General features: G+C 31.8%; 1 protein-coding gene across 3 annotated transcripts in view; it reads right to left on the bottom strand.

The window, feature by feature from the left end:
• E(z) (histone-lysine N-methyltransferase E(z)) overlaps window positions 1–14386 on the bottom strand; it is a 70615-nt gene that overhangs the window by 19552 nt on the left and 36677 nt on the right. For all 3 annotated transcript variants that reach the window (XM_075368676.1, XM_075368677.1, XM_075368675.1), the window contains exons 9-11: window positions 13048–13250; window positions 4594–4858; window positions 1347–1517 (exon numbers count right to left, since the gene is read on the bottom strand). In XM_075368676.1, coding sequence (XP_075224791.1) covers window positions 1347–1517; window positions 4594–4858; window positions 13048–13250 — 639 coding nt within the window. The remainder of the gene's footprint in view (window positions 1–1346; window positions 1518–4593; window positions 4859–13047; window positions 13251–14386) is intronic.

Below are 14386 nucleotides of genomic sequence, written 5' to 3'. Positions count from 1 at the left end.
ATTTTTGGAATAAAACATAAAAATTTCACAAAACTAAAATAAATCATTAATAAGTACACTATTTCAAATACATTTTTCAAAAACCTAGAGACAGATGGGAAAACTGTTCATTACATCAAACATCTTTCTATTAAAAAAGGGAAACATGTTAAAAAGGAACATGTTAAGGTGGTTTACGATTGCCCAGTACTTCTTCTGTTTCAGGTAACTTATGTGCCTAACTTTTAAATCTTATTTTCCATACTGTTTTGAGGTTCAGAGGCTGTAGCAGACCTCTTCTACAACCTCATTCTCAGTCATTATGTCCATTGTGGTGTCCAGGATCCCCTTGATTGCTTTCACTTGGGTCTTGAATAATTTATGATTAGATTCACCTCTCCTCCCATTAATAAGCATTCTCCAAAATATGATGCTCCAATAATTCTAAATAAATTTCATGATCTATTTCAAACAGTGTTTTATTTCATAAGTAAAAGTATGAATGGGTTCACTTTTCCAAGCACTACTCAAATTAAAAAATTATTCACTTTATGGTACAATTCTGGATTTTTTAATATCCAATTAATCTCTTCAGGAGTAGTTTAAAAACTTCTATTAAAAACTTCCGTATAAAAAAATGATGATGAAGAGTCTTTAATCGTTGAATAAATCATGTTGCATTGAAGTGTAGGATACTGCAGGTAAATCATTAGATCATTCATAATATTTTTCCAACTCATTATTTAGATTTTCTAACCATAAAAGTCTACAGCTAATAATTATCCTATGCATTTACATAAACAAGAGCAGGAAATCTTCTTTTTTTATTTAACTTTATTCAAGAGCCTAGTGTATTCTCCAGGAATGATTAATTTCATCTTCATTATATGGTTAACTAATATTTGAAATGATCCATTTACAATTCTGTTTTTCCTGAAATGGTCCAAAATCAGCACTTGAATGATTCACCATACATTAAAAATAACAATATAGTGTCTAAAAAACTACTACTAGCTGTAAAACTAAGACTTCTAATGATCTGCAAATCTTTTAGCATCAGACAGAATTTATATGGCATGAATAAAAACACAATTTATTCTTTACTGGATTTATCAATTATAAATAACTTCTAATTCTTTATCTTTTGATAATTTAAAATGTTTACTTTGACTGAAGTTACTGAGGTTATTACATCACATTTCAAAGAGAACTGTTTAAATCATAACCTCTTACAAGCCATATTGAATACAATTTGTTTACCAACTGAAAATTGCTGAAAAAGTTTGCTGTTTTTAAATTAACAACTCCCCTGTAACAAAAAATAATTAATTAATTATAATAATTACAGAAATGTACTTAACACTTACGTAATCCACGTTGAACACTGACATTCTTGCAAGTAATTTTATTAATATCAAAATGATCAGCACCACACGTCTGACATAAATCTGGATCACATTCACGCACAGCCAAGTAACACGGACATTGCTTTGTATTGCACTGTGCTTTGCACCTGCAGCCAGGGAATCGATTTTGGCCTAAAAAAAAAAAAAAATAAATAAATAAAATATACAAATAAACAGAAAACTATATATATATATATAATACATGAGAGGCTATCTCTAAAGTAAAGACTGTTTCATTGTAAAAAAATTTACTCTGAAAACTTAATAAATATTTTTTATTTCTCTTATACTACATACCTTATACTAATTCTCTATATAATTGCTACATGAATTAAGATATTTATCATAGCAATACACCAGCTTCAATATACCCTTTTCGTATTCTTCTGCCGCCAGTCCATTTAGTTGATTAATAGCATTTTTAAGTTCATCGTCACCCGTGAATTGCTTAGCATTCAAAAATTCTTTCAACCTCCCAAACAAACGGTAGTCAGGAGCTAAGTCCAGACTATATGGTGGGTGATCATAAATTTCCCATCCAAATGTTCTCCATAAATCACATGTCAGACCTGAAACATACGGGCATGCATTATCGTGCAGCAAGATAACACCATCGGTCAGCCACCCACGTCGCTGATTTTGAATGGCGCGCCGTAAGTTACGTAGTTTTGCAATAGGCTTCTGCATTTGTAGTCGTAACATGTGGCATGAAATCGATCAGCAGTATCCCAAACCAATCCCAAAAGACTGTGGCCATCAGTTTGTGTCCAAATGGCTATGGCTTGACCTTTGTTGATCTGGTTGGTGATTTAAGATGATGCCATTCACTTGACTGCCATTTTCTCTCTGGCGTGTAATACGAAATCCATGTTTCATTGCCGGTAACAACTGAATTAAGGAACTCATTACCTTTTTCTGTGTAGCACATCAAAAATTCGAAAGCAAATTCCATTCAGATTTTTTTGTGATGTTCTGTTAAGACGTGTGGCACCCAACGTTCACAAATCTTTCTGAAGCCTAAATGGTCATGAACAATGCAACCAATAACAGCTCTTGAAACATCAGGAAAAAGAAGGGCCAGGTCAGAAATCGTTGAGCAACCATCTTTTCTGATTTCATCATCGATGCGTTTCAACAAGTCCTCTGTGATTATCGAGGGCCTCCCTGAACATTCTTCATCATGCACATTAATTCTGTTATTTCTAAACCTTTCACACCATTTTCAGAAGTTTCTTCCATTCATTACATTATCACCGTACACAGCAACCCGCTGCCTATGAATTTCAGCTGGCTAAACGTTTTGATGGTTTAAAAAATGTATGACTCCACGTACTTTACAGTCGGCAGCAACATCGATTTTCCTATTCATTTTATAATGTAATAACTCACACGTAATGAAAGATACTACAACACGACAACTTACAGACAACAATGCACGTGTACATTACTAGTGGCCATGAATGACACAGGTTCACCAACCTTAAGGAGAAAAATTTCCCAGAGGTCTTTAGAGATATTCCTCGTAGTTAACTGTATATAATATAAAACTATAGTGCAAACCAAAATTAAACTTAAACTACAAAATACCAATGGAAACAAACATATTAATGTTTATTAACTATTTTACATTAAAAAAGCAGCTTTTTTAAAAGTTTTTCTGTTTCTCAATATTCTGAATGAGAAAAATAGGTATATATATAAGAGAAATTAACAAAATGTAAGGTAGGTTTGAAAATTTCCCAGAACTCTCTTGGTTTAAAGTAGCAATCACAACAACAAAAAAATTTTTGGTTTTTATACGGGCAGCATATAATGTAATGATATAGCTGCATCACATATTTCCAATTTCGCATATCACAATATTAAAACTGTTTGTTTCATATTTGTGAAAATGTCAGCAATTGAAAAAGACACAATATCAAATTCTTCAGTTTGCTTGAAAAATCTTCAAATCAAGTGAGATTTTTGCTAGTTGAAGAAGTATATGGAGAATCAGCAATGGTTTAAGATTGGCATAAACATTTTTTGATGGTCGTGTGAGTGTTGAAGATGGCAATCATAATGAGTTACAACATTCGTGGTGAGATGACATTTGTAGTGGGTTTATCATTTCCCTACATTGATAAACAAAAAAAAAAATTGGGTAAAAAAATATTGAAAAAGTAACAAAAAAATTTTTTTGAGTAAACAGCATCAATAGAAGGGACATAAGAAGCTACCACAGTATTCTCCATAATGGTCTGAGCATGCATCATGTTTGTCAACACATTTTTTCCAAAAATGTTTCTGCAGAATTAAAGGAAACTAACATGACACTGGGAGATCTCATTACTATTATGTCTGGCAAACATCAAAATTTTCTGCGCTAGATCATAACAGGAGATGAGACATGGAATGTTTTGTATGATCTATAAACAAAACGCCAGCTGTCAAAGTGGATATCAACATCATCTAAAATGGTCACAGAAATTTCATTTTTGTGGGAGCAAAGGGAAATTTACATCGGAAGTAGTTTTTAATTCAAAGGGTATTGTTCACTACGAATTCATTTCTTAAAGGAGGGCAATTAACAAGGAAATATACAATATCCTTCATCATTTACAAGATACAATAAGAAAGAAGTGTCCTGGAAAATGGTAAACAAAGAATTCGATTCTTTTGTATGACAGGGTAAGACATATCAATTGCAGCTTGTCAAAGAGGATACAACACAATGTAACAACTCTGAGTTGTTACATTAGTAACTGCTATGAGTGTCCATCATACTCTCCCACCTTGACATCACTGATTTACGTATCCTCGCTTGAAAAATGCTCTGAAAAAAAAAAATACAAGAACACAATGATGGCCAATGGAATAAAGCAGTAAAAGATGACATCAAAATGGGTTCAGGAATGTTTCAAAACAATTTCATAGACACTGACACAGCTACATTGAAGGAATTTAAAACTTTTTCATGTAAACAGTTTTTTTTAAATAAACTAATTCCCAGAACTTTGTGAAACATTTAGAAGTATTCATGAACATGACATGAATTGTTACTAGCTAGGCCCATAAAGCACGAATTGTTACCAAGGGCCAATAAATAAAGGCAAGTAATTGTGTAGATAAATCTACAAAAATTATACAAAACAAAAAAAAAAATTACACTAAATAGTTATAATTAAAAATATTATATAAACCAAAAAGAGAAAATAAATCAACTTACAATCTGAACTACATTTGCAAAATTTTTCACAGAAATTTTGAGCAGCAACACAAGGACACATATTATCACATGGTTCAGTCGGAGGATGCCGACAAGGAGTAAAATTATGAACATGATTTGAACTAGAATCTTTTTTCAATTGTATTTTCCTACAGTGCATCGACCATAGTCTGTGCTTCTTCTTCTTCTTTCTTGGTGGTGTATAATCTTTCATAGATTCCACCAACTCAATATCAGCAGCTTCCTTCTGCGCAAACTGGTATACCTGAAAAAAAAGAACTATAAAATGGAAGTCTTGTTTATAAGTAAACAAAAGTCACTGCATTCCGTCAGATGTTATCACGCAGCTAACAGAAAAATTCACTGCTATAGTATAACCTTCACACTTTTGATCTTTTTGATTCACAGGTTATTATTCATTACAAATTCATATCTGACCAGCAGACAATTAACAAAGAAATATACAACAATATCCTTTATCATTTATGGGATGCAGTAAGAAAAACGTGTCCTGAAAAATAATACAGAATTAGATTCTTTTGCATGACAGAGTAACAACACATCAATCCTGACTTATCAAAGAGTATCAAACACAACACAATGTTAAAACTTTGGAGTCTCCACTGTGCTCTTCTAACTTGGCATCAAAAACATTTACTTGTTTCCTCGCTAAACAAGAAATTAAATAGTAAAATTAAAAATCATCTAACATTGGAAAATGTTTAAGTTAATTAAATGTCTGTAATATAGTAATACCTACATTTGTATTAAGTACCAAATAATGAGAAAAGTAACAAGTTTCTAGGTTAAGACTGAACACCCAAATTTTAATTATTTAACAAATAAAATGGAATCTGTTTTATAAAAAGAACGACACTGCTGATATGAGGAAATTATACGTCCATATTGCCCTTTTGGAATGGAATGGAATGCAAAGTTGGCGGGAGTTTGCAAATTCTCTCTATAGATCGCAGAACCTGGCAGTGTCCCTTGCTGCTGGATGATTCTATCGGGCGTGTTTTTAAAGGTTTATTTTATATGACGGGTCTAACTTTTCAATTTTTGTCTTATTTTATATTTTGATTTTAAGGACGGATTTAATTGTATTCCAATCCGTTGTTAAACCAGTGTTATCGAACCCATTTCATGAGCCAACCGCAGAAGGCTAGGCTTTTGAAACCTGTCCTCCCGATGTAATTCCCCTTCAGACCGTCCACTGAAGTCCTTTCGGTGCTAACGCTTCATAGGCTAGCAGGAATACAGACAGTGAAAATACTAATCCCCTCATCAGTTGGCTTTAAGAAGTTAAATTCAATAACTCCATTCATGCTTATGATCCTTTATAAATTAAAGTAATTCTTTAGCCAATTTAGTCAAAGACTGTGTAAAGTCATGGTAAATTGCTATACAAGCATATGATGTTTTGAGATAAGGACAGAGAAATGAACTTTTTTCATTCCTATTTTTAGTTATAGATATCTAAGTATTTGAAACAGAAGGTTCTTCCTTAAATAAAAGATTTTAAAATATAACTTTATCTGAATTAACGTATAATAAATAGCCATTTCTGGTTGTCTTTCTTGGCCAAGTCAACCACAAAATGGACCTTAAATAAGTCCCCCAAGGCCAAAACCATACTGTTTAGTAGTGACATTATCATTAATAATGCTAATTCAGAGAATTAACATAGATGCTATTTCTCATTGACTTATCAATGTTATGTTTTTGTTTATGTTTATGTTTTCTGACAAAAATTTCATTAACAATAAACTATCGTGTAAACCAAAAAAATTTAAATTATTCTTACAGATGGACTAAACTACATAAATAGAGTTAACAGTTTTGTTTAAAGATTAATGATTTTTTTTTTTTAGTTGGTGTAATCACGACTTTTTAATTAGATTAACCAAATCAGCTAATCATTACCTTTAAAGAAATGGTCCACTGATCCCCCTGAAGACAACCTATTACAGTTACTAACACTTTACTACACATTATAGCATTAAAAAATTTTAGGAATTAGTCCACTTAGGAAAAATATTGAAATATTTATTCAAGGTGCCGTAGGATAAAAAAAATTACACTTCATGTAAATTATACTTCATCACTTATGATAAATAATTACATTCTTGAATTATACTAAGCATTATTTATAATAAACAAAACAGTCTGTAAAAGCCTGAACCCATCAGGTTCCAAATTTAATTTAATGCTGATGCAATAAAAGTTCATTTAAAGTAGTTAGTTGTAGATATGTACATTTAAAAGTACATATTTGTTGCATATACTGACATATTTTTTATATCAGCATGTATGTTAGAAAATAAAAGGGGTGCAGAAAATGTTTTAACACATAAATTTTCCCAGAACACACTTTTTTTCACTAAAATTTCCCCAATCGCGCACTTTGTGAAATTATCAGAATTCATACAACTAATATTGAACTTCCTGTTCAATATGTACTTAAGAAGCCTCTACATTAGATACTGATTTGAAAGAAAAAAAAAAATTGATATTTGTGCAAATTCTGTTAGCTTTGCCTATGTTGTGTTGGTAATGTGTGTGATTAATAATGATTGTTAGACATTCTTCCAGCTTCCACCAGTGAATACCGATTACTATACACTGTAATGTGTAAATTATTTTTATGAAAATAATGGCAATTTGACTTTGGAAACAACCTTGTTTAAGTACTTAGGTAAATTTGATTTTGGCTCAAAAATAAAACTTAAAAGTATCAGTGAAGATCTAATACATTTAACGCATCAAGAACTAACAGGTACTTGCATATGTATAAGCTATTATTCTTTTTAAATTTCTTCTGTTCAGTCCTTTGTGTACAGGTTTTTTGAAAATTATCATTCAGAAGTGGAAGTTTTCTCTTATCTTGATGTAGCCTGTCAACAACCGTAGAGGTTTTGTAAACCTTAAGCTGAGAGGCAGCTGCATATATAGTAAAATGGTATTTTCCTCCTTTAAAATGTCAGTCTAAAGCTTCTTTCAGTAAATTAAGAGACTTTAAGTACAGAAAGCCCATTCCAAGAAACAAAAACTTCATGAAACAGGCTGTCAGATTTGATATTCCTGTTATGAAGGTGGTTTCCTATTACAGACTCAACTGACTCACACACTGCTTCACTACAAACTTTCAAACAGTTTTCTAAGTAGCATCTTGGCCCTTCATCCGGAGGTCCCGAGTTTGAATCCAGTTAGGTATGGCATTTTCACACACGCTAAAAATCATTCATCTCATCCTCTGAAGTAATACCTAACAGTGGTTTTGCTTTTTAATGTTTTCAGCTGTTTTAATAGGACTTCATGAATGAAGATACATTCTCTATTTTTATTGATCCACAGTACAAACAAGTTTGATAATACATTGATCAATTCCATATAGTTTCTTCTAAATGAGTGCTACTAAAACACAGTCGCATATCTTTCACGATACTTTGTTCTTTGATTCTATTTTCCAGATTCCCTACAATCAGCGCACACAGATTTCTAGATTTTTTCTTGGCCTTTTGAATTGACCTCCAGTTAACGCTGTTTGTTGATAATCATTTGTTTCTTCATCCTGCAACTCTTGGTCTCTTTTTGTTTGGGTTCGACTGGATGTATCATAGTATCATTTCTTCCATTAGTAGAGGGTTTTTAAACACATTGTTTTGCAACAGTTCAATGCTTTGAATAGAAATGGAAAATTTTGCTCTGTTAGCTTTCCACTGTTCAGTTCAGTTTTCATGTTTTGAAGTCTGGTTTTTAGCAAACCATAATCATCAAAATCATTAATTTTATAAATAAAGTCAAGATTTGAAAATTACTTCCTTGAATCTTCTTTTGCTTCAGTGTTATTACCATTTTTTATACTCTCCGTTTTCTTCTTTTGAAGGTTAAAAAATAAGATAAAATCCCTTTCAAAGGTCTTATATACTTTTAATTTGCTTTGGACAAATTTAGTTTGCTGAAAGATTTTGGGTTCATGAATCCAATGCCTAATTCTTTGGCTATGTTTATTAGTTCTTCAAACCTGATCTCACAATTGTAACTTTTCATCATGTTACTTAATATCTGTACCTGATTGCTCAGCCAATTACACCCTTTTTCTTTCCTGACAACATTTATTAAACACTCCAGTTTGTGAGCTATGTCCCACCAAATAGGTATTAAAAAATCTAAATCAGTGGATTGACATAATTCAGCAATTTTCTTAGGAACTCCCACATCAAAATACTGGCCATCAAATGCCATGCCATTCAGTTGTTTGTCAATGTTTATTTTAAACTTGACTAAAGCAAATTTATTTTTTTCTGTAAGAGGATTCCTTTTATGTTAAGTGCTGCAAGGGGAGATATCAATCAAAATTCGTCTGCACTCCACTGACCAGAGTAATAAGACATGTTATTTGGTATGTTCAGTGAAGCTTAGTAATTTTGTCTACTGTGACAGATATCAAGGGTAACTGGTTAGTGATGAGGTTTTCAGCACTCAAAAAATCAAATATTTTTCATTCATAGTTAAAAATATATTTTGCCTGAATTCTATGAAAAATTCTCTTGAATGATTAGTTACCAACATATGCTTCATTTAATCCATTTAAACTCAACATTCTTTCAAAATACTTATCCCCCCTGCCATCTTTTACAGCATTATACTCTGTTCTTGCGACTCTTAGTCCAATTTTTTCATGATCTTTCCTCATTTCTATTGGCTTTGTTCAGACAACTGTAAAAATTCAAAGCATCGTTTGTGGGCATCAGAATTTAAATGGTCAATTTTTTAAATTCCTAAACTGTGAACTCTAATTGCTCTGCTTCATGTGATATTTATTTGGCAGTGTGAATATCCCTAACTTACTGATTTTTAGGGCTGTAACATTTTTGGAGGTATGTTTGTAGTTTGATATACATGGCATACATAAAACTTTGTTATCTTCCTCTGTTAAACATGGCATTAATTGATAGATTTCATTAAGAAATTTACTTACCCTGATAAATTTTAATTTAGCTTCAAACTCTTCAGATAATTCTTGTGTTACTTCCATTGTAGGTTTTGGTTTGGATTTTTCCTACTTAATTACAGGGAGTACAGCATCAAACTTTTCATTTAGAATTTTGAAACCTGATACTATGTCACACAACTGTCCTTCATAATCGCTTTCACTTCTTTTGTTCAGGACCTGTTGTTAGTACAGGTTCAGGTTCAACACCACTTGTCACATTTAATGATTTGAAAATCCAGAAATACTTCCTTGGTCATTTATTCTGGGTTTTTCACCAGGATGTTTCAATGAGTCAGGACTTGAAAGTTTGTCTCTTCTTCCTCGCCACTCACAAAACGCACAACTGACTTGTTTACTTTTGAAAGTTGAAATTGTGTACTTAAAGAAACAGACTATATTTTTTAGTATTATGGTACAAGTAATTACACTGAATTACAAGTAAATACTAATGATAATAATTACACACACTGTCAATGAAGTGAAAATTGAAAATATTTAGATAGATATGTACCAAATAAAACTAAATATTTTTAAATTAATATTTAATAATATTAAAATTACACCAAAAATTTCCCCAGCCCAGCCTCAAATTTCTCTGAACCTCATTCGGGCGTTTGGACATATTCTGCACCCCTGGAAAATAATATTAGAAAATGCAAAGGAAGAATAAACCATGAGTACAATGTTTCAGAACATTGCATTCACTCTGTATTAAGAGGGGTGAATCAAATGAAATAGTAATTTTTTTTATAAATTTATTGGTTTATAATATACATAATATACACCTTCATCATTTCTCTACTATATAGTCTCCTGCATGACTACACACTTTTTCCAACAATTTGGAAGCTTAAATATTCCTTGTTCAAAAAGGTTTGAGGACAAGTCTTCAACCAATTGCGCACGCAATCCTCGACGTTTTCATTGTTTTCAAATTGTTCCCCTCCAAGTGATTCTTTCAAGAGCGCAAACAAAAAATAGTCACTGGAGACATATCTGAGTGTATTTTTTCCAATTTATTCCTTGTCAAAATCGCAGTGTGCAGCCTGGTGTTGTCATAGAGATGGATGACATCTCTAATGGGCATACACCATCTTTTGTTTCTGTAGGTGGCTTTTGCTTACTGTAGCAGCTGGCAATAATAAGCCGCATTCACCATTAATTGATTGTGAAGAAAATCAATGAGTAAAACTTTTCTTGAGTCAAAATAAATTGTTGCAAGAATGCAAGAACTTTTCCGGCTGACAAGACAAGTTTTGGCCTTCACTGGGCAGCCCTCATCCTTCCTTCACCATTCCTTACTTGCCATTTTTGACTCCAGAGTGTAATGATGGACCCATGTCTCATCACATATGATGATGCACCTCAAAAAATCATACCCTCTTTGCCGAAATCGATTCAGAAGTCTCTCACAGAACTCCAACCTGACCTGTTTTTGATTTTCAGTGAACAACCTCGGAACACACAGAACACTAATTTTTTCTAATGCCAAGATGATCAGTGATAATGGATTGAGCACTCCTATAGCTGATACCCACTTCTGACACGATTTCTTTAACAGTGAACTGGCCATCACCTTCAATAAGCTCTCAAATGGCATGGATGTTGTCAGCTGTAAAACTTGACCTTGTGCATCAATCACGACTTTCATTTTCTGCACTTTCTCGCCCACCCTTAAATTGTCTAGCCCATGTATACATTTGGTTCTGGGACAGTGTAGCATCCCCAAACTGTACCTTTAAACGAGTTAAAATTTCCGCAGGTTTAACACCTTCATTAGTTAAAAACTTTATGATTATACATTGTGCAACAGACAACAGGACCTCGTGCTCGCTTATAGTTGCACTGATGACAGAACAGAGCTGAGGAGTTAATCAGGCTGCCCCCTCTCTAACACACTGAAATTAACAAAATTACTCCCTACTCCACCATCCAGCTCAGAACTGCTTGCTGTATGGAATAGCAAAATTACAGTTTAAATTTGATTCACCCTTGTATATAATTTATAATTACTATATATATATATAGGAAATTTGAAACAATAAAATAAAATAATAAAATAGAACTCATTACTGGGGGAACAACTTTCAATTCAGTCTTAACATTTAATTTTTTAAAAAAAGATGATGTAATCATCATTTATTACCGTATTGCCTTCAAAAATGTCAGCCTAAAGTTAAACTGTATTACCTTCAATGTTAATGTTACAATTACTTCTTTTTTTTTTCCTATTTAGCCTCCGGTAATTACCTTTCAGATAATACTTCAGAGGATGAATGAGGATGATATGTATGAGTGTAAATGAAGTGTAATCTTGTAGTCTCAGTTCAACCATTCCTGAGATGCGATTAATTGAAAACCCAACCACCAAAGAACACCGGTATCCATGATCTAGTATTCAAATCCGTGTAAAAATAACTTACTTTACTAAGACTTGAACACTGGAACTCTCGACTTCCAAATCAGCTGATTTGAGAAGACGTGTTCACCACTAGACCAAGGGGTTAATGTTACAATTACTGCATATTATAAACCCACTTTTTTACTTTAATCATTTTGACTCGCTGTGAATTCACTTCTTTGACAAGGCTTGCTCACTACTGTAATGCACGGCATCTACTTCTTCAAATTCAATTTGCACTGTATTTTAAATCGACTATTACAGTTTATGGTATTTAAAATACTGTAGCTAGAAATCAGATAACTCAAATGGTATGCTACATATTCATGTTCTGTAACAATTTTAATATAATGAATTGTAAATTTTGATATCTACCAATTCCTTAAGAAATATAATTTTATTAGTTATTACATTTAAAAACTACTTCAAAAAATAATTTGGCTACCTGTTTCATTACAAAGCATGTCAGTCAGTATTTTACTGTTAGTTTACTAATTTTTATGCATGTTTGAATGATTGTTTTTATTTATTCAATAAGATTTACCAAACAAGATGTATTTTACTCAAAAAGTTATTCAACATAATCACAAAAATAACAAAAACAATTTCTCCGATTCAAACTTAATGAAATTATTACTTAATGAAATAAAATAAAATGATTTATGTATTAAAGCTTCTGAAACCTTTTTTTTCTCTCAGCTCACTGTTTTAATTCATAATTTCAAGAATTTTTTTCACGAGTAAAATTAGTATTTCTTGTGTTATTGTATAATAATCAATGTAAAAAATTCCATTTTTTAAAATCATTATATACAACATATTTTTTAGTTACTTTATTTATTAAATACTGACTTATTAACTGACACCAGTAATCAATAAATTAATGAATATTATGTTTAATGTTTTTTTAAATTATTTATATGTACAAACTGTTAACAAAATTAACTTATTTTTCATATCCAGAGCAGAGCAATGCATATCAACAGCAATGTAAAAATAACTCATTACCGTGACAAAAAAAAAAGCAGTAATAAAGTCTACAAAAAATACATACCTGTTGGCACGTTTTAGTGAGCATGATTTGTCCAATTGCACAATAATTATTAAGGAACACTTTATGCAGTGCTCTGAACAAAGACTGATCGGATCCAGTCCATTCCTGATTATCACCAGCACCCATTAAACCCAATAATGAAAATGAGCTTGTAGCAGACATTGATTCACCTCCTGCACTACCATTTTCTTCCCTTTTAAATTCTAAAATGAAAAAATAGTCATGATAAAGGCATGCAGAAAGAGTTTGTAAAACATTGTAAAAAATAGTTTTCTTAACTTTTCCGAAAACAATACGAAACATGTGTATTTAAACGATTATTATGTATGCAGTTAGACTTGCATACATGTGTTTGCCTTCAATTCTGTCAGCCCAAAGTTAAACTGTATTGTCTTCAATGTTAATGTTAAAATTACTGCATATTATAAACACACTTGTTCACTTTGATCATTTGGCTCGCTGTGAATTCATAAGGCCCTACATTTCTTTGACGAGGCTTGCTCACTCACTACTGTAATGTACTGCATCTACTTCATCAAATTCAATTTGCAATGTATTTTAAATTGACTGTTACAATAAAAGCATGATTAATAGTGAGCATGATTTGTCCAATTGCACAATAATTATTAAGGAACACTTTATGCAGTGCTCTGAACAAAGACTAATCGGATCCAGTCCATTCCTGATTATCACCAGCACCCATTAAACCCAACAATGAAAATTATAACTTCAATCTAAATCCTAAATTCTCTTTGGATAAAATAACTTAACCTAACAATAAGCTATTGATGATTGAAATGTTTATAGTCTAAATTTAACACCCAAATAACTGCAACAATTTAATATAGAAATAATTTTCTATGAAATACTTTCCACTTTCAACAGAGATAAACTGTTTTTTAATTACTTATTTACAGAGCAACAACAGACTGACACCCAATAACAGTTACTGATGGAAGATAATGAATGAATTTTATAGCATAAGAAAAATATAACACTTAATAAGGTCTCAAACTTAAAATCTCTGGATTAAAGGTAGAGATGCTCACACAGCCACGAAGATTGTCAATAAGTCAATCGCACAGTACTTTTCTAATCAGAATCATAGTAATCAAACAGTGTAGTACAAAATGTTTTTTTTTTTAAAGCAATCATTAAAAAATTGTTTGAAAGTTCATTAAAGAATTGAACCAAATCATCCCCAGTCCATAAATTTAAATTTAGTTCCGATTATAATGTTAATGCAACCCTCTCTTCATATGTAAATATTTGCAATTGTACTTTAACAGACAATAATAAGCATGTAGACATCATAGAACAAAGTACAGCAGATTATCAG

The sequence above is a fragment of the Lycorma delicatula genome, chromosome 6 (genome assembly GCF_047948215.1).
Source record: "Lycorma delicatula isolate Av1 chromosome 6, ASM4794821v1, whole genome shotgun sequence".
Classification (NCBI taxonomy): domain Eukaryota; kingdom Metazoa; phylum Arthropoda; class Insecta; order Hemiptera; family Fulgoridae; genus Lycorma; species Lycorma delicatula.
The sequence above is the reverse complement of the archived record's forward strand: the minus strand, read 5'-3'. Positions and strand labels throughout refer to the sequence as shown.